This window comes from Hypanus sabinus, chromosome 10, assembly GCF_030144855.1.
Source record: "Hypanus sabinus isolate sHypSab1 chromosome 10, sHypSab1.hap1, whole genome shotgun sequence".
Lineage (NCBI taxonomy): Eukaryota > Metazoa > Chordata > Chondrichthyes > Myliobatiformes > Dasyatidae > Hypanus > Hypanus sabinus.
In genome coordinates, this window is record NC_082715.1 from 75,430,866 (window position 1) to 75,457,973 (window position 27,108).

At 44.4% G+C, this 27,108-nt stretch overlaps 1 protein-coding gene across 1 annotated transcript in view; it reads left to right on the forward strand.

Annotated features, from left to right (window-relative positions):
- The window catches only part of LOC132400766 (potassium voltage-gated channel subfamily KQT member 5-like), a 307,130-nt gene that overhangs the window by 256,629 nt on the left and 23,393 nt on the right, over window positions 1-27,108 (forward strand). The window contains exons 6-10 of the mRNA XM_059982100.1: window positions 947-1,057; window positions 4,283-4,378; window positions 14,892-14,990; window positions 17,321-17,335; window positions 20,314-20,324. Of these exons, the coding sequence (XP_059838083.1) occupies window positions 947-1,057; window positions 4,283-4,378; window positions 14,892-14,990; window positions 17,321-17,335; window positions 20,314-20,324 (332 nt within the window). The remainder of the gene's footprint in view (window positions 1-946; window positions 1,058-4,282; window positions 4,379-14,891; window positions 14,991-17,320; window positions 17,336-20,313; window positions 20,325-27,108) is intronic.

Genomic DNA, 27,108 nt, shown 5'->3' on the forward strand with positions numbered 1-27,108 from the left:
ACCTTCTCACTCTCATTTTCCCCTCTGTTTTTCCCTTATTCCCTCTCCCTTAATCTCTTCATCATCCTTCTCCTCTCACTCTCTTAACTCCTGTTTTCCCTGTCACACTCTCTCCTCACCCTCCCACTTACTCTTTCCCCGTCACTCTCTCCCCCTCACCCTCTCCCCCTCGCTCTTCCACCTCTCTAACCCCAAACACCACCCTTCCCATTTTTCACTTAATCCCTCCACTTCCCATCACCCCCAGCAATAACCTCCCTCTCTCTGTCTTCCATCTTGATCCTCATCCTCTTCCCATCTCTCCTACTGATCAACACCCTCATCCTGCCTCCCACATCGCTCCGACCTTCTCACTCTCTCTTGATCCAATCCCTCCCTATCTTCTTCCTGATCCAATCCCTCCCTATCTTCTTCCTGATCCAATCCCTCCCTCTCTTGATCCAATCCCTCTCTATCTTCTTCCTGATCCAATCCCTCCCTATCTTCTTCCTGATCCAATCCCTCCCTCTCTTGATCCAATCCCTCCCTATCTTCTTCCTGATCCAATCCCTCCCTATCTTCTTCCTGCCTTGCAAGCTCTCTGATCTCCCATGCCAATCCCCATCAACACCTGAGAAAAATTCTATAACTTTTAAAAACCTATAAAATCTATCATTGTAAAGAAATAAGAAATTGGCCAAGTCATTGTGTATATTTAAAGCAGATGATGATAGGTTCCTGACTCTTAAGCAAGTCAAAGGTTTCAGAGGGGTAGCAGGAGAATGGGGTTGAGAGGTAAATAAATTTCCCATGATCAAACGGTGGAGTAGCCTCAATGGGCTGTATGGCATAATTCTGATCCTACATCTTATAGTCCAATGGTCGAAAAGGGACCATGGTCTTATGGTCTTGGTGGGAACCATCTGTATTCACAGGCTCTCAGATGTAATCCTTGTTTTACCTCTAGATCACACTGACAACCATCGGCTATGGGGACAAGACTCCCACCACCTGGCTGGGGAGGCTGCTGTCGGCTGGATTTGCCCTCCTTGGGATCTCTTTCTTTGCACTTCCTGCGGTAATTACCTGCGAGGTTGGAGAGAGCATGAGCGGACAGGTAGAATGAAACTGGAGTATGGTCACTCCATCTGTGGTGCTGAGGTGACTGCATTACAGCGGGAGCCGGAGACCTCTTCACTACAAGAGGAGTGATAGATTAAGAGCAGGAGCAGCTGGCATCAGCATTTAGGCATCTGCTTTCCAGCCCTCCTATGAGGAAATAATGGTTGGAGGGATAAGTAATGCAGTCTCCCAAATGATGCAGGAGTTAAAGGGTTAAATGGTGAGGTGGCTCCCCTCAGACTGTAGTCCCTGTGAGCACAGGATGGCTGTAACTGAGGAGTTAATTAAAATAATCCGCAAGCAGGTACATGGATCAGAGAGATTCGGAGGGATATGAGGGGAAATGGGACTAGCTTATCATAAACACAACATGCTGAAAATCCAAAGCAACACACACAAGATGCTGGAGGAACTCAGCAGGTCAGGCAGCATCTGTGGAGGGAAATGAACAGTCAACATTTCAGGTTGAGATCCTTCATCAAGATTGGAAAGGAAGAGGGCAGAAACCAATATAAGTAATGGAGGAGAAGTACAAGCCAATGGGTGATAAGTGAAACCACATAAGGGGGATGGGGGGTATATGGGTGGGTGGGAAGGAGGGATGAAGTAAGAGGCTGGAAAGTGATAGGTGGAAAAGGTAAAAGGTTGAAGAAGAAGTCTACTAGGAGAGGAAATTGGACAATGGCAGAAAGGGAAGGAGGAGGGGCACCAGAAAGAGGTGACGGGCTGGTGATGGAGATGTAGATGTTGTGGAAGCAGACTGTGCTGTTTCCATGAGGAGCAGAATGTAGCACACGGGCCTGTACAGTCTCAATGCACGCGGTGCTCCATTTGCCCAGCAGAGGACCCACCTTTACACATGCTGACCGGCAATCTTATTGAAATGGCTCTTTGTGGCTCAGCTTGGAGCTGCACAGATGATTCAACAAATACCGGCAGTCAGAGTGGCTCCTGGCATTAACATGGGAACCAGCGAGATCGGGAGGCTTGTCAAATCGGGTTCTTTCTCTGTGTGCTTATGAGAGCTTCACACTCATGAGAATGTTGAGAGAATTTCAGGGTGGGATTCACCCACGTCCACAGCAGCTTAGACCATAAAGCATAGGAGCAGAATGTGCCATTAGGCTCATCGAGTCTGCTATGCTATTTGATTTACTATCCCTCCAAACTCCATTCTCCTCCCATTTCCACAAGAGTCAGGGGGTTAATGGTTACAGGGAGAAGGTGAGAGAATGGGGTTGAAGAATAAGAATCAGACATCGAGGTAATGGCGGAAAAGACAAAGAGCCTAAACCAGTTTCTATAGCTGATGGTCTCAGGAACTATCCTGTGAAGAACTTGTACCTTAGACTATACCAGGGAGATAAACAGCGATGAATTTTATTTGTCTCATGAACTTCGAAACGTACAGTAAAATGTATCTTTTTGTGTCAACAAGCAACACAGTCCAGGGATGTGCTGGAGGCACACATTGCCATGCTTCTGACACCAGAATAGCATGCCCGTAACTTACTAACCTTAACCTGTACGTCTTTGAAATGTGAGAGGAAACCGGAATACCTGGAGGAAACCCACACAGTCATGGGGAGAACATGCAAACTCCTTACAGACAATGACAGAAATCAAATCCCAACTGGTGATTGTTGACACTGTAAAGCGATTGTGGCTCCCCATACCCTTCTTGGACAGCCAACACAACAGATGCTTTAGGGAGACAATCTGACTGTCCCCACTTTCCATAGATTCACCTAGGCTAAGAAATTTATGGTTCTATAAACCTCTAAATCCGGCCAACACCTGTAAATACTTTCAGCCATTGACTAATTTTTACATTTGGGAAACTGTCATAGAAATAATCAATTTAATTTAGTTAGCACGACACTATTACAGCCCGGGGTGGCAGATTTCAGAGTTCAATTCTGGCGTCCTCTGTAAGAAAGCTTGTACAATCTTCCCACACACATATGGGTTTCCTCCAGATGCTGTGGTTTCCTCCCACAGTCTAAAGATGTACTGGTTAGTAGGTCAATTGGTCATTGTAAATTGTCCTGGGATCAAACTAGGGTTAAATCGGTGGGTTGCTGGGTTGCTCGACTTAGTGGGCCAGAATGGTCTGTTCTGTGCTGTAGGTTGAAATAAACTAATTTTTTTTCTCTCCACTTATCCCCCCTCCTGTTCAACAATTCTACAATAGAGTACATTAGTGTTTTAGAACATAGAACACAACGGCAGAGTAGAGGCCCTATGGCCCACATTGTCCTGCCAACCTGGTAACCTACTCTTAAGATCTTTAACCCTTCCCTCCCACATTACCCACAATTTTTCTTTGTTCCACGAGCCTATCTAAGAGACTTTTAAACATCCCTAAGGTATCGGCCTCTTCCACCAAAAATGGCAGGCTGTTCCACGCACCTACCACATTCTGTGTGAAAAAACCTACCTCTGACATTTCCTATCTCCCCCCCCCCCCCCACATACTTATCTCCAGTCACTTTAAAGTTATGCCTCCTCATACTCCACCCTGGGAAAAAGTTCCTGGCTGTCCACTCTATCTGTGCCTCTTATCAACTTATACACTTCTATCAAGTCACCTCTCATCCTCCTTCGCTCTAAAGAGAAAAGCTTTAGCTCACTTTACCTTTCCTCATAAGAAATGCTCTCTAATCCAGACAGCATAATGGTAAATCAGCATCCTCTTTAAAATAATATATAAAAAGAATGTACTTTATATGTAAATAAATAAACAGTGCAAGAAGGAAGCAAAATAGTGAGGTAGTGTTGATGGACCATTCAGAAATCTGATGGTGGAGGGAAAGAAGATGTTCCTAAACTGTTGACTGTGTGTTTTCAGCCTCCCATACCTCCTCCCTGATGGGAGTAATGAGATGGTGTCATGTCCTGAATGTGAGAGTACTTCATGATATACACTGCCTTCTTGAGGCATCACCTTTTGAAGATGTCCCCAGTGGAGGGGAGCATAGTGCCCTCTGCAGCTTTTTCCAAACCATTGTTTCATTCAGACAATGTGGATTATGGAGCAAAATGATGGAGCTGTTCCAAACGTTGCTGGACTAGAATGGGAAGGCAGAAGCAGGAAGTTGGTTGGGAAGCAAGCCACGCGTGTGGGCTTCTGACCAGTTAGAGCAAGCACAAATGACTGCTTTCTTGGCCTTTCTCACAGGGGATTCTCGGCTCGGGGTTTGCGTTAAAGGTTCAAGAACAGCATCGGCAGAAACATTTTGAGAAGAGGAGGCATCCAGCAGCAAGCCTCATTCAGGTAAGTCCAGAAGGGGAATGGTGTCAGGGACATCAGTCCATTTGGACAAGGCAATGATAAGAATATCGACACGAGAGGCTGCAGAGCAACAAACAACGTCCTAAAGGAATTCAGTGAGCAAAGTCTATCGGGGAAAGGAAGTACCGACATTTTAGGTAGAAGATTAGCTTTACATGTACATCAAAACTTTCCCCTCACAGATGCTGCACAACCCACTGATTTCATCCCCCCCCTCGGGTTAAGTTGGCACAACCAAAGGTGTGCAACAGCTTACTGGTAGTTGGAAGGGCAAGAAATTCATCTAAAAGCATTACTAATAACACCTTTTTAAAGAAAGTTGTGGTAAACTATCACGCGCTCTGTCCATTCATCTCTTGGTGGTGAACTGCTCCAGCCGCTGAGCCACTGAGACCAAGGCCTGGGCCTACTCCGACTGATCTGGGGAGCGGTTTGGAATACTGTTGCTTGCTTCTATTGTTTGCAAAATCATTTTTTTTCACTCTTTCTCTATCTCTGCGCAGTAGTTTTGGTCTATTTTTAATTGAGTTCTTCAGGTTTCTTGCATTGTGGCTGCCTATAAGCAGACAAATCTCAAAGTGTATCATTGAAATATTCCTTGATAATAAATGTACTTTGAATCTTGGAATCTTTGCATTGAACATACAGAAAAATATGTCATAGAAACACAGAAAACCTACAGCACAATACAGGCCCTTCAGCCCACAGTGCTGTGCCAAACATGTCCTTACCTGAGAAATTATCTCGGGTTACCCATAGCCCCCTATTTTTCTGAGCTCCATGTACCTATCCAGGAGTCTCTTTAAAGAACCCAGCGTATCCGCCTTTTGGGGGGATGATGGTATTGAATGTTGAACTGTAGTCAATGAAGAGCATCCTGATGTATATATTTTTGCTGTCCAGGTGTTCCATGGTTGAGTGAAAAGCCAATGTGATGGGATCTGTTTTTAATCAGTTGTGCCGGTAGGCAAATTAGAGCAGATCCAAGTTGCTTCTCAGGCAGGTGTTGATGTGTTTCATCACCAAACTCTGAAACACTTCATCACTGTGGATGTAAGTTCTACTGGGTGTTAGTCATTGAGGCAGTTTTCCATGGACTTCTTAGGCACTAATGAAGCCTACTTGAAGTAGGTGGGTTCCTCATACTACTGAAGTGAGTGGTTTAGATCTCACTGAATATTCCAGCCAGTTGATTAGCACAACTCTTTAGTACATGGCTAGGTATCCCATCTGGGATGCTTATCATAGAAACATAGAAAATTGGTGCAGGAGTAGGCCATTCGACCCTTTGAGCCTGCACCGCCATTCAGTATGGTCATGGCTGATCATCCAACTCAGAACCCTGTACCTGCTTTCTCTCCATACCCCCGATCCCTTTAGCCACAAGGGCCATATCTAACTTCCTCTTAAATATAGCCAATGAACCAGCCTCAACACTTTCCTGTGGCAGAGAATTCCACAGATTCACCACTCTCTGAAGTGGTGTGAAGAAGTTTTTCCTCATCTCGGTCCTAAAAGGCTTCCCCTTTATCCTTAAACTGTGACGCTCATGGGTTCACCCTCCTGACAAAGTACTCACACGTCACCCTCAGAGACTGAAATCACAGGATCTTTGGGGGATGTCAGAGTTCGTGATGGTTCCTTCATGTTTTGACAGTCAAAGCAAGCTGGAAGAGAACCCGTGTTGTCACCAATGTTGTTTGATTGTACTTTATAAGAAGTAATAGCATTCAAGCTGTGCCACAAATGTTGAGCATCCTTCACTGAATCAAGTTTAAACTGAAATTTCTACTTCACCCAGGAGATTGCTTTCTGAAGATCATTCCTGGACCTTTACTAACTTTCTTGATTACCAGATTTGAATGGCTCTGATCTGGCCCTCAGCAGATTGCAGATCTCATGGTTAATCCAGGGTTTCTGGTTGGGATCACACTTATCTACAACAGCTTTTGTAAAGTCTGTGACAACCATGGTGCATTTGTTCAGATCTATAGATGAGTCCTTGAACACAGCCCAGTCCACCGACTCAAAGTAATCCTATAGCCGCTCCCCTGCCTCTCGACATCACCTCTTTGTTGTTCTAATCTCTGGAGCTTTGCTCTGTCCGTGTGCAGGTAGGAGAAGGACAGCCAAGTGATCAGATTTCCCGATTTGCATGCCAAGGGTAGCCCAGAAGTGTCACTATTCCTTCAACGCCAACATAGCATGCCACTATTTACTAATCCTAAACCATACATCTTTGGAATGTGAGAGGAAATCAGAGTACCCGGAGGAAATGCACATGGTCACAGGGAATGTGCAGAAACTCGTTACTGACAGTGGCAGAAATTGAACCTCAATTGCTGGCATTGTAAATCGTTACACTAAATGCTACACTACTATGTCATCCTATGGTGTCAGTGAGGGCTGTGTATGTATGAGTCTTTATTATATAGAAGGAACATCTTATAAATTGTCTGCAGAAGAATTGCTGTATGAATTGAATTGACTTTATTACTTATATCCTTCATATACATGAGGAGTAAAAATCCTTATGTTATGTCTCTGGCTAAATGTGCAATGTGCAATTTATAGTAATTTATAATAAATAATATGAACAACAGGAAATCAATATAATATAGAAATACAATTGTGTCAGCATGAGCTAAGCAGTCTGATGGCCTAATGGAAGAAGCTGTCCCGGAACCTGTTGGTCCTGGCTTTTATGCTGTGGTACCATTTCCTGCATGGGAGCAGCTGGAACAGTTTGTGGTTGGGGTGTCTCGGGTCTCCAATGATCCTTCGGGCCCTTTTTACACACCTGTCTTTGTAAATGTCCTAAACAGTGGGAAGTTATGTCTACAGAAGCAGCGGGCTGTCCACACTATGCAGAATCCTACGATTGAGGGAAGTACAGTTCCCATACCAGGCAGTGATGCAGCCATTCAGGATACTCTCATTTGTATCCCTATAGAAAATTCTTAGGATTTTTCTGTCTGAGGTGAAAGAGGTACCGTCATGCCTTTTTTCACCACATAACCTGCATGTCTAGACCATGTGAAAACCTCAGTGATGTTTATGGCAAGGAATTTAATGCTGTTCACCCTCTCAGCCCCAGATCCATTGATGTCAATAGGGGTTAGCCTGTCTCCATTCCTCCTGTGGGCCACAACCAGCTCCTTTGTTTTTGCAACATTGAGGGAGAGGTTGTTTTCTTGACAGGATGTCAGGGTGATGACTTCTCTGTAGGCTGCCTCATTACTATTTGAGATTAGGCCAATCAGTGTAGTGTCATCAGCAAATTTAATTAGCAGATTGGAGCAACACAGTCATGGGTATATAGAGAGTAAAGGAGGGGACTTAGTACACAGCCTTGAGGGGTTCCTGTCTTGAGGGTCAGAGGGGCAGAAGTGAGGGAGTCCACTTTTACCACCTGCCAATGATCTGACAGTAAGTCCAGGATACAGCTACACAAGGCAGGGTGACAGCCGAGATCTCTGAGCTTCTTGTCAAGCCTGTGGGTAATTATGGTGTTGAATATTGAACTGTAGTCTAAGAACAGCACTCTTATATAAGCATCATTCTTCTCCAGATGTGTAAGGATGGTGTGGAGAGCAGTGGCTATTGTGTCATCCGTCAATCGGTTGTATCGGTAGGTGAATTGTTGGGGATCCAGTGTGGGTGGTAGCACGCTGCAGATGTAGTCCTTGACCAGCCTTTCAAAGTATTTGCTTATTATTGAGGTGAGTGCGACAGGATGCCAGTCATTCAGACCTGTTACTGCAGTCTTTTTAGGTATCGGAACAATGGTGGATGTTTTGAAGCAGGAGGGCACTCTACATTGGGAGAGGGGAGATTAAAAATGTCTGTAAACACACCTGCCAGTTGTACCACGCACATCCTGAATACTCGCCCTGGGTCACCGTCTGATCCTGCAGCCTTGCGACTGTCCACTCATAGGAAACACCTGCATACTTCGGCCTCAGAGATGACCAGGCTGCTGGTCACATCAGGGACTCAGTGTTGGCAACATTGAATTGAGTGTAAAAAAGATTTAGCTCATCTGGGAGAGAGGCAGCAATGTTGCATTAAGCTTTGAAGTCGGTGATGGTGTGCAGACATTGCCATAAGCTGCGTGTGTTGTCGGTGGAAAGTTGTGCCTGGATCTTGTCCCTGTACTGTTGTTTTGCTGCTTTGATGACTTTACGCAGATTGTAGCTACGTTTCATGAGCTCCTGCTGATTGCTGGCAATGTAAGCGCTGTGTCGTGCAGTAAGTGCTGCTCGCACGGAACTGTTGATCCAGGGTTTCTGGATTGGATAGACCCTGACCTATTTCCCGGAGACAACGTCCCCAATGCACTTCCAGATGAAACTTGTGACCCCTTCCATGAGCTTAGAGACATCCTCATCATGGAAGACATTCCAGTCAATGTCATCAAAATTGTACCTTCCATGATCTTATGTTGTTGAAACTGCTCACCATATCACTGAAATTACAACTCACTACACCTTTGCTGTACATCTTTGAAACTGGGAGGATAATGATAGTGCCTGTAGGAAACCCACACTTTCACAAGGAGAGCATGCAGACTCCTTACAGACAGCAGCAGATACTGAACTCCTAGAGACTGCTGGTGATGTAAAACAATTGTGCCAACCACTACATTACCATGCTTCCCCGCATCAAGATGGGTGCAGGGTCCTGACGCAGGGATTTGATCCGAAACGTCGACAATTCCTTCCCCCTCACAGATGCTGCTTGACCTGCTGTGGTGCTTCAGCAGATTACTTGTTGCTTAACAAAATGTGGTCTAGCCTCTGCCAAAGACAATAGTGTTTTTAATGAAGTCTAGTATCTCTGTCACAGACTTGATTCACAGAATAAAACTTAATGGTGAAGACTCAGCAATAGAAATTTATTGGTAGCACTTTAGTAAGGCAGGGTACTATCACCTTCCAGGTTCTTATTTCATCCCTCTCCCTCACCCACCCTCCCTCCTCCTTACCTGGCCACTCACTTGCCAGCTTGCATTCCTTCCGCTCCCCCCATTTCTTATTTTAGCTTTCAGAGGAAGGCTCTACAACGGGTAGTCAAACCTGCTCAATGCATTACTGGCACCAGCCTACCCACCATCAAGGTCGTATATACCGAAAGGTGCTGGAAAAAGGCCAGTGACATCATGAAGGATCCCACCCCCCTGCTCATGGACTGTTTGTCCCACTCCCATCAGGAAGAAAGCTACATAACATCCATGCCAGGACTGCCAAATAGAGAAAAAACAGTTACTTCCCCCAAGCAGAAAGGCTAATCAACACTTCCACCCACTAACCCACCACTTCACACCCCCAACCACCAGGACTTTATCATTTCCTGTCTGTCACCATTTGTACTAACACTCCAGTGCTTAGGTGTCACTTCATTGACATACAATCAATCTGTGTATTTAGCTATATTATGTACTTAAATAAATTGTATTTTTTATCATTGTGTTCATTATCTTATTCTGTTTCTTTCTGTGCCGCATTGGATCCAGAATAACAATTATTTCATTCTCCTTTACACTTGTGTACTGGAAATGACAGCGATCATAAATCTTGAAACTTGAATCTTGAATTTGTTCCCTCTTCCTTTTCAGTCCTGATGAAAGGTCTTGGGCTGAAAAGTTGGCAGTTTATTCCTCTCCATTGATGCTGCCTGACCACATTCCTCCCATAGTTATCCACACACAGATATTTAGTTTGTTGGCCTTCTCTATCGAGGCCACTCTACGGTTAGAGGTGCAACACCTCCTAATCTACCTGGGTAGCTCCCAACCTAATAGTATGAACAATGATTTCTCTAACTTCTGGTAATTTATCACCCCTCCTCTTCTCTCTTTTTCCATTCCCTAATCTGGCTCCATTCTCATGCCTCACTTCTCTTCACCTGCCCTCCTCCTTCCCTTTGTCCTCTTCTGTCAGATTCTGTCTTCTTCAGCCCTTTACCCCTCGCAACTTCTAACGTCATTCACCCCTCCTCCACTCACCCACCTTCCCCTTCACCTATCACACACTGGCTTATATTCATTTCCTTTTCCCATATTCTTATTCTGGCTTCTTCCCCCTCCTTTCCAATCCTAATGACGGGTCTTGGCCTGGAACATTGACTGCTTCCTCCTCTGCATAGATTCTGCCTGACCTGCTGAGTTCCTCCAGAATTTTGTGAGTGTTGCTTAGTTTGGATTCCACATAGACTATTCTACTCTAGATCTCATTATTGCTTTGGTCCAGGTAGTCCTAATGCTGAGGTGTCATTGAACTTTGAGAAGGAGAGCAAGTTCAGTTTGGTAATAGGAGAGAGTCATAGAGAACTACAGAAATCGGTCTTGTTGACATCGAGTAAGAGGTTGTTGTTATGGCACCACTGTTCAATGTATGCTGATTCACCAACATCTTTGATTCAGCCAATGACAGTGGTGTCATCAGCAAATTTGAATATGGCACTGGAGCTGTACTTAGCCACACAGTCATAAGAGTAAAGTGAGTAGAGCAGGGGCTAAGCACACGGCCTTATGGTGCACCTGTGCTGATGGAGATTTTGGAGGAGATGTTGCCAATCCAAACTGACTGGGTCTGCGGGTGAGGAAATCCAGGATAAAATTGCACAAGGAGATATTGAGGCCAAGATCTTGGAGCTTATTGATTAGCTTTGAGTGGATAATGGCATTGAATGCCGAGCTGTAGTGATAAAGAGCCTTCTAATATACGCACCTTTGCTGGCCAGACATTCCAGGCTTGAATAAAGAGCCAATGAGGTGGCATCTGCTGTGGACCTCTTGCTCTGATAGGCAAATTTGAGTGTTTCCAAGTCACTTCTCAGGCAGAAGTTGTCATGTTTCAGCACCAATCTCTCAAAACACTTCATCTCTGTGGATCTAAGTGCTACCGGGCGATAGTCACTGAGGCAGGTTACCACACTCTTCTCGGGTACTGTTACAATTGAAGCCTGCAGGTACCATACCCTGGCAAAGCAAGAGCTTAAACATCTCAGTGACGGAGAAGATACAAGAACCTGAGGCCACACACTCAATGAATGTTTCAGGAACAGCTTCTTCCCCTCCACCATCAGATTTCTGAATGGACAATGAACCCATGACTCTAACTCAGTATTTTGTCCTCTCTTTTTGCACTACTTCTTTGATTAAATTTTCATTTTTATATATACTTTTTATTCTAACTTACAGGTTTTTATTATTACGTATTGCAATGTACTGCTACTGTAAAAACAACACATTTCACAACATATAGTATGCCTGTGATATTAAACCTGATTCTGATTCTGAGGAAAGGCAAATGGAGTGCAAGGTGTTGGGTTCTGGGAAGTCATACCAAGGTAGGACATTCATAATGAATAGATAGGCCTGTAGAATGTTGTAGAACATGGTTCCTTGAAAGCAGAGGGTGATGAGGAAGGTTTTTGGCATGCTGGCTTTCAGCAGTCGGGCCACTGAGTATTAAAGTTGGGTGATCATGATGCAGTTGTACAGGGTGCCAGCTGGAGTATTCTATTCAGTTTCGGTCACTCTGGTTTGGAAAAAAAATGCTATTAAACTGCAGAGTGTAGAAAAGGTTTATAAGGATGTTGCCTGGACTTAAGGCACTGTGTGATCAAGAGAAGTTGGACAAACTAAGACTTAATTTCTTAGAGTGTAGGAGGCTAAGAGATGATCTTATAGAGGTGTATGAAATCATATAGATAGGATGAATACACAGTCTTTTTCCCAGGATTAGAGAATCCTGGGTGTAGTTTTAAGGAAGGACAGGTCCTGATGAATTATCTCATCCTCAAATATCGACTGATCATTTTCTTCCATAGATGCTGCTTGACTTGCTGAGTTTCTCCAGCATTTTGTGTGTGTTGCTTTAGGTTTAAGTTGAGAGGGAGAAGATGTAATATGAACTTTAGGGGCAACATTTTAATACAGAAGGTATTATGTCAGAGGAAGTGGTTGAGGCAGCTACAATAACAAGTTGTAAAAGACACTTGAGCAGGTACATGGATTGGAAAGGTTAGACGGTTATGGACCCAGCACTGACAAATGGAATTAGCTTGCATGGAGCATCTTGGTTGGCACGGATCAGTTGGGCCGAACAATCTGCTTCTGTGCTGTCTAACTTTATGACTCTATAATTACACAATTTGGTTGGTAGGTCTAACCTCAGGCTTAAGTTGATCTATCTAGAAACTTCCTTCTATTCCCTCTACAGATCCTTGAGATACAGTGCCCCACTCTTCAGGCAGTAATCTTTACTAATTTTTAGTAACACACACAAATTACTGAAGGTCATCCTGTAACCTTATCCTTCAATCTCTCTGAATTATCGAGGACAGCGTGTGTATAAATGACTCTCTCCAGCAGACTTCATCATGATCATCATGACTCCAGTATTTCTACTATTTTTTAATGTTTCTTAATTGTACATACGATTTTTTTATATGTTCTATCGCTGAGCAGCAGTGAACCATCTGATTGGCCTATCAGAGTTGTCTTTGGGAACTAGTTGACTTGATCAGCATTTCTGATCTGGCTATTGTTCACGATTGCAATTAAAAACAAAAAAACTCAACAGGTCTGGCAGCAACTGAGAAAGAAATAAAGAGTTGATGTTTTTGGCCGAGACCCTTCATCAGGACTGGAAAGAAAGGGGGAAGAAGCCAGAATAAGAAGATGGGGAGGATGAAAAAGAGTACCATCTAAAAGCAGATAAGGTGAAACCAGGATAAGGAAGAAGGTAGATAGGTGGGTGGGGGAGAGAATGAAGTAAAAAACTGGGAGATGGAAATGGTAAAGGGCTGAAGAAGAATAAGTGTGTTAGGGGAGGAAAGTGGAACATGGAAGAAATAGAAGGAGGAGAAGCACCAGAGGGAGGTGAAAGACATGTGTGGAGAAGAGATAAGAGGAAAGCCAGAATGAAGAAGAGAAAAGGAAGATGGGGCAAAAGTTACCTGAAGTTAGGAACTAGATGTTCCTGCTGTCAGGTTGGAAGCTACTCAAACAGAATATGAGATTTTGCTCCACCAACCTGAGAGTAGCTTCATCTTGGGAGTAGAGGAGGCCATTGACCAACAAGTCAGATTGGGAATGAGAATTGGAAATAAAATGGTTGTCCACCTGGACACTAGGAAATCCTCCTTGTTGATGATGAAGTGAAGATGTTATGCAGTTGTCTTCATGGTACCAACTTTGGCAGCCCTCTTCTATTAATTATACATAGCATTGTACTTGGTTTGTTTAAGTGTAGAAATTGTTTCAGCAGAATATTATCCCAACAAAGATTGTTCCTGATATGAAATACTTGGTTCAAATGCAAGAGGATCACTTCAGTTATATGAAGAATAATAGCAGGGACAACAAGGGGCATCCATTCTGTGCTTGGCATTTGGCTAGATTTTAAGTTTTATTAATTTAGAGATACAGCGCAGAAGGCCCTTCCAACCCAATGAGTTGCTCAGCAACTCACCTATTTAACCTTAGCCCAATCACAGGACAACTTACAATGACTAATGAACCTACTAAACAGTACATCTATGGACTGTGGGAGGAAACCAGAGCTCCTGGAGGAAACTCACATGCTCATGGAAGAACTTACAAGCTTTCTTACAGAGGACACCAGAACTGAACCCCAAACTCTGACACCCCCAAGCTGTAATAGCATTGTGCTAACCACTATGCTACTGTCACATCCAAAAACAATAATATTTATTAATTGATGAGATTTTGTTATGGTATTGGCTTATTATTGCCAGATGTACCAAGATACAGTGAAAAGCTTGTCTTGCGTACTATTCATACAGATCAAACCATTCCACAGTGCATTGAGCTAGAACAAGGTAAAATAGTAACAATGCAGATTAAAGTGTAACAGCTGCAGAGCAGGTAAACGATAAGGTGCAAGATAATAACGTGGTAGGTTGTAAGGTCCATCTTATCATACAAGAGGTCTGTTCAAGAGTCTGATAACAGCAGGGTAGAAACTGTCCTTGAGCATGGTGGTACGAGCTTTTAGGCTTTTGAATCTTCAGCCCAATGGGGGAGGGGAGAAGGTAGGGTGAAATATGTGAGAGAGAGCTAGTGCCCGACATCAATCCCCATATAAAAACAGTAGATTAGAAACCAAATCTTCCTTGTCTTGCGATTTCTCTTAACAACAAGTTTGGACCTATTTGACGCTGGTCTTCTTTTGTGCTTCCTTCCTATCCCACTCACCTTCCTCTAAACCCAAGGCTGCTTGGCGGTTTTACTCCACGGACGGGAGTCGTACCTACCTGCGTGCTACCTGGCGATTCTACGAGAGCATCCTGTCACCGATCAGGCATGTATCAAAGTGCTTTGATCATGAATGCACCACACTTTTGGATTGTTTTGACTAATCTGCTTTTCTTTTCCATTTTTGTTTTATATCCCCCATTTCTGTTCCCCCATCCCTCCCTCCCGGCCTTGTTTTTTTCTCTATATATAAGCATCTGCACGTAGTATGTGTGGCATAGTTATGCTGCTGATGATGAGAACTCGGTTTCCATAGCAACTTGGAAGCCATATTTGAACGCCTTGCATATCTGCAGCCCCTGCAAAGTAGGTACAAAAATGGCAGCCGGTGTTGTATGTTGGCATCTGTGTTCCTGCTTCTGGTTATCTCTTCCATGTTTTCTGAAGCTGACATGCCCTGTCTTTGCTGCAGCTGTCCAAATAGTTGTTGGCAAGATCCAGTGTCCCCTGCACCGGAAAACCACACCCAGCAATAGAGTGAAAACAGAAATGTGCAGAATTTCTCCACTGATTATAACAGTTTTATTTTTGTTTGAAAGTCACTAACAAAGCTGAAAAATGCTGGAAATCTGAACTAATTGCCTTTGACCTTTGACTTTTGACATTTTGATAATTGCCAGAAACACTGGTCAGACAGCAACTTTGGAAAGAGAAGCAGGGCTAATACTTCTGTGGTGTAGAGCCTCAGACATGAAATGGTAACTCTGTTTCCCCTCAGACACGTGCCGACTTTCAGAAATACTAAATTTTTCTAGTGTTTTCTATTTTTATAGGGTTTTTTTTAAATCTTAAATGTGTCAATAGGAATTTGAATAAATTCTCACTGGAAATAAATAATAGATTAAGTCATGCTATAGAATTCAGAGTCATTTACACTGACCATTATCAAAGTGCTGTGTTCGCTCCCCATTCCACATGGGCAGTTATCGTGAAGTTGTTAGCCACAGGTTTATGGGTTTAAAGGCACTTCACTGGTCTGAATAGTCTTTTGATGGGGGCAGAATAGGGAAAGAGAGAGAGAGAGAGAGAGAGAGAGAGAGAGAGAGAGAGAGAGAGAGAGAGAGAGAGAGAGAGAGCTTTGCTCTGAATCTAGCCTCTCCTGTCCCTGCACCAGGAGTTTTTGGTGGAACAACTATCGATTACTGCATGCCCAGTTTTGTGACAGCATTCCTGAATTAATTTGTTCTGTGAAGAGAAAATGGTTAAAATATCAGGGCACAGATCAGCAAGTGTTGACAGCAAGGGGTGAGGGACAACTGGATTCCGTCAACACTATTTCTCTAGTGTTTTACTTGCATGGCGTGAATTTAGGATGATAGTTAAGAGCTTTCCTGGCTGCACTCTGGGGAGGGAATGCCACAGACACAAACGTACGCATGTATATACATACACGTACAGACAAATATACACACACACAAACACACACACACATTCACACACACACACACACACACACACATTCTCACACATCCACATGCATACACACATCCACATGCATACACACATCCACATGCATACACACATCAAACACAAGCAGCATGCACACACACACACACACACACAACTCATATGCACACACACAAGCGCATACACAAACACACATGGATTGTGAGAAGTGCAGAGGGAAAGGGGGGGGCTCCAAGCCCATGAGGAAGGGATGGGGAGGAGGGTGAGGAAGAATAAGGAAAGAGAGTGAATGGGGTTCCTCTGCCCTCCCCGGGAGTGCAGGTTTGGAGCATGCATCCTATGCATTCCCTCTGGTGTGGCCCTCCGTCCCTCGTGCTTTGCCTCTTGTGTTGGCTGCTGCATTTTCCTCTGACCCTCTGCTTCCCACTGCTGGTTTTGCTTAGTTACACTTAATGTGCCCCAGCTTCTTCTGCAAGAGCTGTCCGCTATCCTGGGGTGAGCTGGGAGATGACTACGTCGGTTATAATGACTTCCTGTGCGTGAAATTGTTCAATCACTGTTTCTTTTCATTGCTTTCTGTATGACTCTGTTTCCTTTTGCCAACTAACCCTGAAGAAAAGACCAAGGAGATCCCTTCGCCAGGTTTGTTCCCTCTTACCAAATAGCAGAAACTGCGTAAGCTATTTACTGTTTATATTCAGGTCCTCAGCTTTTCAAATCTCACTGCAACCTGGTGTAAATCCTGTTAAAGGAGTGAAGAAGTTGTGATTGACATGGCAGGGAGATTAAGCTGTTCCCCTTTCCCCATCTTTCTTCCTTTATCCAGTGAGTTTACTTTAAGAAAAAAGATTTGCTCCCTAACCCACTTCCCAGCTGATTCAGCCTAAATGTCCAAGTGCGTGTGAGGATATAGTGTGATGAGTTTGTTTGGCCTGTAATGAAACAAGTATCCTTTGCCCAAGAGGAAACAGAGTGCTGAAGCCCACTGCCAGCCCAAAGTGTAAAGCCCATTAGATATAGGAGCAGAATTAAGCCATTCAGCCTATTGTGTCTGCTCCACCATTCAAACAGCTGATTCATTATCCCTCTCAACCCCATTCTCCCCATAACCTTTGACACCCTTACTAATCAAAAATCTGTCAACCTCCACTTTAAATATACACGATGACTTAGCCTCCACAGCCATCCATTGCAATGAATTCCACAGATTCACCATTCTTTGGCTAAAGAAATTTCACTCACCTGTTACATAAGGAGGTCCTTGTATTCTGTGCCCTCCGGTCCTAGACTCCCCCCACAGCAAACATCCTCTCCACATCCACTCTATCTAGGCTTTTTGGTAGATTTCAATGACATCCCTCCTCATTTTTCTAAACTCCTATAAGTACAGGTCCAGAGCCATCAAATTCTGCTCATATGTTAACCCTTTCATTCCTGGGATCATTCTCATGAACCCCCCCTGGAATCTCTCCAGCCTACACATCCTTTCTGAGATGAAGGGCCCAATATTGCTCACAATCCACCAAGTGCAGCCTGACCAGTGCTTTATAAAGCCTTGGCATTACATCCTTGCTTTCATATTTTTTCCTCTCAAAATGAATGCTAACATTTCATTTCCCTCCTTTACCAATGACGTAACCTACAAGTTAACCTTTAGGGAATTCTGCACAAGGAATCCCAAATCTCTACACACCTTTGATCTCTGAATTTTCTCCCCATTTAGAAAATATTCTATGCCACTATTCCTTTGACCAAAGTGCATGACCATACACAACCCTACACTATATTCCACCTGCCACTCCTTAACCCATTCTCCTAATCTTTCTAAGTCCTTCAAACTCCCTGCTTCTATAACTACCTGTCCATCTACCTAACTTCATATTGTCTGCATACTTAGTCACTTAGCTGCTGTACATAATTATGCTCCCTCCCCACCCAAGAATTCATCTTATGCTCTGCAGCCCCTAGGTCTCAAACATCCTTTCATAATCAACCGGTTCTAAGCCATCAGCAAAAGCTGAGGTGCCAACAGGAACTTGATCCCCGATATTGAGATGGAAGGATTAGCCAATCCTGATATAATGTCCTCTGCCCGCATTATAAGAGAGGGTCCCCACCCCAGGCATGCATTATCTCTTAGCCAAAATACAAGGTTGCTGTGAAAAGTGATAGTAGGAGGAAGGAAAGGTTATCGTCAGACATGATTACTCAAACTGTTTGGTGCATTGGTCCGTTTTTAAAATACTCCTCTATCTCCCCTCACTTCCTAGTAAGCCCTTTAATAATAAGCAGAAGCTCTTCAGGACATACACCTCCCGGAAATATAGGTATCCAGTATCTGCTCACATGATCTTTGGGAATGCTGCTAACAACAGCTGCATGCTCAATTATCCCCTACTGCTCTATTAAGGGGCTTTCATATAAAACTTCCTAGAAGCTTTAATTGTTTATGGGACTGTTTGCTTGGTCTTCCATATTCTCCCTTCTCCCTTCTCCCTTCCTCTTTCTCTTTCACCTGTCCCCTCCTTTCTTTTACCCTCTCATACCTTGCTTGCTGGTTGCGGATCCCAACTAACTAGGATGGACTATGGTAGCTGCTTTTCTCAGCATTGTCCCCAGATCAATGCAGAAATGGGACAAAGGTCTCTCCCAGTTACTGAACAGCACTCAGGAAGAATCTTGTAATGATACCCCACAGCCACAATAGCCCTTCCATGAAACCCATTGGCTGGATTTTGTGTTAGAGTTGGCCGTCAGCACTCATCATCTCTGCACTGAGAATCAAAAAGCAAGTTCCTTAAGCACACGTGGGCAACTAAAATGAAGAAAGTATACCCTATCTTCCATTTTATCCTACAGGGAAACATGCATCTGATATACATAGTGATACGTGCCTAATGCCTTTGTATAATAGGCAGCAAACGTGCCAAAATGAGTTGCGGCCTGTTCCTTCTTGTCTTTATTTTAATCTTCTTAACTATCTTTAATCTTTAAATATTAATCCACATCAGACAATTTCTCTGGTGTTGAACATTAACTTTTACAGCCATTGACAATAATTTTTTTTCAAGTTTTACTTATTATTGGAGAGTTGAGATATTTTTTAACTTTAAAACATGTATTACTGAAATGACTAGCAGGAAGTGCAGGGAAAACCCTGTAGAAGGTTTGTGGGTAAATACAGGTACAATGAAAGGGCTATTATTCACCATGTATAATAAAACACTGCCCATGATGTGGAGCTGAATGTCTCTCTGGGGACTGTTCATTAACTGCAGGGGCTGTTCACACCTTTAGCTGTCTGCAAGGAATGCATGTGTTTAACTGCACCCCTCAACCTGACTTCTGTGCACTCTGCATGCTCACAAACTGTTGCATTCAGCATGAAGCTTCTGTCATTTGAGTCCTGCTTATCGCTCACAAGAAGCAGACAGCCAAGAATTTGGTACGTGACTTTGGACAGAAGAGGCTTCGCGGACCAGGAAACATTTGGCAGATCACTAGTCAGATATAGTTCAGTAGTTGTCCAATTCCCTTCTTACAATCTTATCCTCATGATAAATCGTTCACTTTCTAACAACACTCTATACTAAGGCATTTTCTTGCAATATTTCCCTTGATTCGTCCAGGACTAATCCTCAGACAGGGCTCTTCATTATCAAACTTCATGCTCGAAGCAAGTTTGAAGAGCTTTGTAAAATTTGAATCTTCCAATTGATTTACATAATTTCTACCATATGATGTGACTGGAACCATTATGTGACTACTTTATAGTAATTTGTGTTTAGCACATTTCTTAGGGCATGGTATAACTATTCCCTGGCAACAGGAGTGACAGACACTCAGTGGCCACTTTATTAGATACACCTGTACACCTGCTCATTGACGCAAATATCTAATCAGCCAATCATGGGGCAACTCAAAGCATAAAAGCATGCAAATGTTGTCAAGAAGCTCAGTTGTTGTTCAGACAAAATATCGGAATGGGGAAGAAATGTGATCTATGTGGACTTCTACTGTGGAATGATTCTTGGTGCTAGACGGGGAGGTTTGAGTACCCCAGAAACAGCTGATCTCTTGTGATTTTCATGCATAACAGTCTTTAGAGTTTATAGAGAATGATGCAGAAAAACAAAAACAAAATCCAGTGAGCAGCAGCTCTGTGGGTGAAAAGACCTTATCAATGAGAGAAGTCAGAGGAGAATGGCCAGACTGGGTCAAGCTGACAGGAAGGTAACATTAATTCAGATAGCCATGCAGAAGAGCATCTCTGAACACACAACATGCCAAACCTTGAAGTGGATGGGCTACGGCAGCAGAAGACCACAAACGTACACTCAGTGGCCTCTTTACTGGGTACAAGGAGGTACTTATTAAAGTGACTGCTGTGTGTATCTGCACATTTTAACTCTTAAGGACAATGGGACCTATGAGTCCATGGTTCCCAGGGTAATGAAGAAGGCGTTTGACATGCTACCTTCATCAGTCAAGGCATTGAGTATAAAAGTTGAGATGTTATGTTGCAGTGGTACAAAAAATTGGGAAGGTCACGTTGAGAATAATTGCTTTGGCCACTGTGATAAAGACAGATGATCTAACTCTGCTCCTATGTCTTATGATCTTATGGTCTAAATTGTCATTTGGGTGGAAAGAGTGCAGAGGAGATTTGCAAGGATATTGCTGGGAGCTGCAGGACTGTGTTATGGAGGAAGAAGATAGAACTAGTGCACAGAATATCATGGCACAGTGCAGACAATATTATGCCAGCCTTTTAACCTACTCCAAGATCAATCAAACCCTTCCCTCCCACATAGCCCTCCTTTTTCTTTCATTCATGTGCCAATCTCAGAGTCTCTTAACTGCCTCTAACGTATCTGCCTCTAACACCACCCTGGCAGTGTGTTCCACACACGCCACTCTCTGTTCCTCCTCACTGTTAAAAATCCTGTCAGTAACCCTTTACCTTGAAGTTCAACATCCAAAATGAATCGCCTCACACTTTTTCAGATTGAACTCCATCTGCCACTTTTAGTCTAGCTTTGTATCCTGTCAATGTCCCATTGTAACCCAGTGACACAAGTGTTCAGTTATAGCCCAAATACAGAGGGAGAGACGCTGAAGCGGATGAACAGTTCACCAAATTTTAATGAGAACTGTAGAACTGTGCAGAATAAAAGGAAAAACAATCAACTCAGGGCTAACAAGACCATTAAATAAAACTCTCGAACTTAAAACTAATGCCAATACTGCGGCTCAAAAGCAATAGCTTAAGGCTAAGTAAACACCCCTCCTTTACAATGTCAATCTAACCGGTAATCTTTGTTCCCTGATCAAGGATAAAGGTAAGCAAGGAGTTTTGACATTGCTGTGCTTTAGTCAAGACTCAACAAGACTGAAATCAGAGGAAGAGAATTAACTACAACCATAATAAAACACAATTAGCTGAAACATGTATACTCACGAGCATGATTGCCAACTCTGTTCAGTAGCCTGCTCCCTGATTTCATTGTAGAGTCCATGGTTGTGGCAGGGTCCCACTTCCTAGGCACTGCTCCCAAGGCACCAGAGACCTGTGCCCACTGGAAGTCCCGGATGAGACACTTGTCCAGGGTGTCATTGGCTGAAACACAAGAATGTTCCCCGGGGCCATACCCCTCCCAATCCACAAGATGCTGGACCCTGCCCCACACCAGGCGAGATACCAGGAGGTATAGGAGGCACAGAATAGACCAGGGACCCATCGAACAGGGAGGTGGAGGGGCTGAGAAAATGGATCTTCATTAATGATTGTTGCTGCAGCCTATATGAAACTCTGTTGATGGCCTTCTCCACCACAAATGGTCCCACATAGTGGGACAACTTACAACTCTCAACTTTCAAAAGAAGATATTTAGACACCAGCCAGACTTACTCCCCTGACTTGAGGGCTCTCACCTGTCAGTGTATCGGACATATTGCTTCTGAGTGCACAGCAGAAAAGCCCTGGCTCATCTCCATCTGTCCTTGTAATGTTGAACCAACTGTTCAACAGCAGGATCTCCCACATCAGTCTCTTGGTCGGGGAAAAGCGGTGGCTGGAATCTCTTCAGGCATTCAAAGTGGGACAAGCCAGTGGAGGTTATTGCGACAATCTCTGCCCAAACCAATTGGAAACTCCAGGACAAAGGGTTGAAAGAGACAAGGCAGCACAGGGTTGTCTCCAGCTACTGATTCACTCCCTCAGTCTGTCCATTAAATTTGTGGTGGAAACCAGATGAGAGGTTGGCTGTGGCTCCAAAAAGAGAACAGAGTGCCTTCCAAAAATGGGTCATGAACTGTGGTCCTCAATTAGACACTATGTGCTGAGGGAAACAAAGCAGCCTGAACACATGCTGAACCATGAAGGTATCATGAGCTGACGGGAGCTTGGGCACTGCTTTAGAGACCCAGTCTACAGCTACCAGAATGTGGACTCATCTGATGGAGGCAGAACAGTGCTGAAATCCACCAAGAGTTGGGACCAGCAGGGTGCTGACATGATGTCTTACTCTGGGCACAAGTGGAACAGGCAGAGACATGGTCATTGACACCCTGGGACACAGACAGCCACCAAATCTTTCCTTTATAAATTCCAAGGTCCGTTGAGTTCCTGGTTGGCCAATCAGATGGGAAGAGTGACCTCTTTCCAATACTCTGGGGTGCACCATGGTAGGAGCAAACAGTTGTTTAGGAGGTCCCCCACCTGGGCTTGAATCTGAGCGTTGAGCAGCTCTCACATCTGCCAAATCACTGGAGCTGCAATGGATGAGCAATGGGTTCTTGACTGGCAATGTACTCAAATGCATCAAACTGATGGGAGAGTGCATCGGCCTTGGTATTCTTGCTGCCAGGAAGGTGAAATTAAACCAGATGAATAAGAGAGCCCAACCAGCTTGACTGGAGTTGAGTCTTGTTGTGTCCCAAATATTCTAAGATTCAGAGGTTCATTTTATTATCAAAATATGTATACAGAACACAACTCTGAGATTCGTCTTCTCCGGGTAGCCATAAAATACAGAAACCACAGAAGTAGTTGAAAAAAAAGACATCAATCACAAAAAGAAAAAGAAAGAAAAACTCACAACCCCCAAGCCCCTCCCTTGCACAAAAATTAACAGATCACCCAAAACCACAGCTTGCAAATTGGCAACAAGAAAGAATGGGAAAGAACACGAAAAAAAACATAGAACTGAAAGAAGTCAATCCATAAATCTTAGAATTTCAATAATATATCTAAGAGCATCAGAGCCCAGTGGCCCCTCCAAGGGCATCAGGACACAGCATTTAAAGAACATAAGAATAGGAGCAGGAGTCGGCCATCCGGCCCGTCAAGCCTGCTCTGCCATTCAATAAGATCATGGCTGATCTGACCATGAACTCAGCTCCATCTACCTGTGTTTTCCCCATAACCCTTAATTCCCCATTATGCAACGTTGTCTTAAATATATTTACTGAGGTAGCCTCCACTGCTTCATGGGGCAGAGAATTCCACAGATTCACCACTCTCTGGGAAAAGCAGTTCCTCCTCATCTCCGTCCTAAATCTACTCCCTCAAATCTTGAGGCTTTGTCCCCTAGTTCTAGTCTCAGCTACCAGTAGAAACAATTTTACTGCCTCTATCCTATCTATCCCTTTCATAATTTTACATATTGATAAGATCTCTAAGGACAGTATCTCAACCAGCGGCCCCATTGAGTGAAGCAATACCAAACAGCAGCCACTTTGAGGGAAGCGACACAAACCAGCCAGCCCTCCAAGGGCAGCAACATGAACCAGTGGGCCCTCCAAGAGCATTGGGGCCCACTGGACTCTCCAAGGGAAGTGACATGAACCAGCAGTCCCTCTGAGGAAAGTGTTACAAACCACCAATTCCTTCAAGGGAAGTGACACAAACCAGTGGCCCCTTTGAGAAAACCAACACAAACCAGCAGCCCCTTCAAGAGAACCAACACAAACCTACGGCTCCTTTGAAAAGACCAACACGAACCAGCAGCCCCCTTGAGAGAACCAACACAAACCAGCGGCCACTCCAAGAACAACTCACTCTCTTCCGCATTTGCCTCTAAGTTTCAATCTTTCTCAAATATAGGAGAGGCTCTTGTCCAGACCAGAAAGGGCATCTCTGCCCCCTCCAACCAGGGTCAGCATGCTTCCAGGGCCTCCTTGACAGCTAGAAGTTCTCCGTAGTAACGTTCAGCAGGGATCAAGCAATGGGAAAGAAAAGCACAGGGGTGCAGCCAATTATCCAGAGAATAACACTAGAAGAGTACTGCTCCGATGCCAACACCTGAGGCATCAAATCCAATGATGAATGGATGGAATGGATCTGGATGTTGCAGCATCGGGGCACTGGTGAAGTGCCACGTTAGTTCTGAGATTACTTTGACTGCTTCACTTGTCCATAGGAATCCTACAGAGGTCTTCTTGGTGGCCGCAATGGAACTGAAGTTTCTGATGAAGCTGCAAACAGAAGTTTGCAAAGTCCATGGCCAGCCTTGCCAGGTTGACGTACGTAGTTTAGGCTATACTGTGATTGCCCGAAATTTACGTGGGTCCATTTGGACATTGGAAGAGGTAAGAATATAGCCTAAAATGACACCACTTCTTAATGGAACTCACACTTCTCTGGCTTAGCATAAAGGTTGATCTCGAAGAGCCTTCTGAGAAACCTCCAGACATGCTGGACTTGCTCCTGGTAAGAGTGGGAATAGTTAAGAATGTTGTACAAATACTAACCTGGTTCAACATGTACCAGAGCTCATCATTGACTAGGCCCTGAAAAAGAGCAGTAGCACTGGCCAGAACAAAAAGCATCATATCGTGGCCAATGGAGATGTTGAATGCTGTCTTCCACTCATTCCTCTCTCGGATTGCACAGATCTATCTTGGAAAATACATTTGCTCCTTGGAGACATTCAAATGCAGAGACAAGCAGGGGAAGAGAGTAGTGGTTCTTCACTGTGACATTGTAAAGTGGCCAATAATCAATACATGCCATCCTACTTGCTCACAAAAAAAGGAGCCCACCCCTGTTAGCAAGGTTGACAGATGGATAAATCCTAAGGCCAATGACTCCTTGATGACTCTATGGACACTGTTTCAAGAGGGTAAAGAGCTGACAAGTAATGGGTAAGAAGTCAATGGCGCAGTTGTATGATCGGAGTGGAGGAAGGTAGATAGCTTTCTTCTTACTGAACACCTCAAGAAGGTCAGCATATTGAGCCTGAACGCCAGACAGATCCATACTAGTAGTCGGCACAGGAGGGGATATGATGACAGGGGCTTGAACTGGGCTCAGACAGGTAGATAGGCATGCTAGGACCCACTCTTAGAATGTCTTCAGAGACCAGTCAATCAATGGGCTGTGTTGAGATAGCCAGGGGCCGCTGGTTGAGATGCTGTGTTGAGACAGTGGCAGATCAGGTGAATGAACAAGATAGAAGGAAAGTTGCCTTCTTGCACAAGTTGGAGTTGAGTCCTGACAAAGGGTCTCGGCCCAAAACATTGACTGCTCATTTCAACGGATGCTGCCCGATCTGCTGAGTTCATCCAGCTTTGTACGTGTTGATTTGACCACAGCATCTGCAGTGTACTTTGTATTTACAAGTTGGAGGGGTTCTGTGGAAAACTGGATCTTGCCAGTGCCCAGAGGCTGATCATCCAAAGACTTGAGATATTCTGTCTTGATCGCTGAGTCAGAACTCTCCACCTTTGAGCCATAGTGATGTCAATGAGGTTCCTGGCTGTCCCAGAGTTAATAAATGCCTGAAGCTCATGGGTCTGGGACCCTGGTGACAAAGAGCTGGGAGCATTACATGATTAGAGGAAGATGTTTGCAGGGAAAATCAACCCATCAGAATTCCCCTTCCTGCTGATGGCTATCCTCTTTTACTGGGCACTTGGGATATGTTGCCCGGAGGTGTCCTGGATCCCCACAGTTGAGGTAGAAACCCGCTCACCTGCTCTGATCTCATTCTTCCTGAGATATATGCCTGACCTGAATAGGCTGCTCTATGGACTGGGTACAGGGTGATGGCGGAGAAGGTGAAGATGGATGGTGATCTAAAGAGTAGGAAGCTCAAGGCATTCATTATCTGTGCCACTCAATTGCCCAGTTGTCAGTTCAAATGGCCAGATTTATCGGGTCATGTGGGCTGTCCTGCTTGTCATGCACTGCAACCTCATGCCGAACCCCTGTGCTCAGCACATACTGAAAAGCAGTGGTGAGGGATCGCTCATTCCATCTCGACTCAGCCACAAGTTTGTGGAAATTTACTGCACAGTCCATCACTAACTCTGAATTGGAAGATCAAACACTCTCTTGAACTCAACCACAAATTTTTGACAGGACTGGGCTGCAGGGGAACCTTGTTCTCATTAAGCATTGTCAGGCTGAGTGGGGTTCGGTCTAAGAAGTTCACTGTGTAAGGCAGTTTATGCGCATCCTCACCGAACCAACCTGGCAGGACTTGGAAAGTCAGCTCACACTGGGTAATAAAGTTCCTGCAGCAGTCAGGGTCACCCAAGAGTATCTGTCTGGTGCAGGAACACTCGTTTCTGATCAGGAAGCCACTAAGGAAATCAGTGGATTAATGGCTGAGATTGATGAGACTGGTACAGAGGAAGATGGACTGTCCTGGCTAAAGGCTGTTGTTGCTGAATTGCAGCGGCAAGGGTGGCAATGGCTGCCACCTGATTGTGGCTGTCAGTAGTGAGCTGCTGAACTGCAGCAGTGATGGCCGACACTTGACTCTGGCTGTCTCTGATCAGTCGCTGCGAGTACTAACACCTGGCCTGTTCAGACTCGTCTTGCCACTCTGTCGCATTGCATGAGCCACATCTGCCAAACCAGCCTCTACTGACTTTAGCTTCTATCCTATCTGCCCAACGAAATTCAGGTCCAAAGTAAGCTGCTCTGTCTCTGCTGAGTTCATTTTAGTTGGTCGAGTCTTGCTGAACCGAGTGTTCTGTTATGGCCCAAATGCAGAGGAAGAGACAC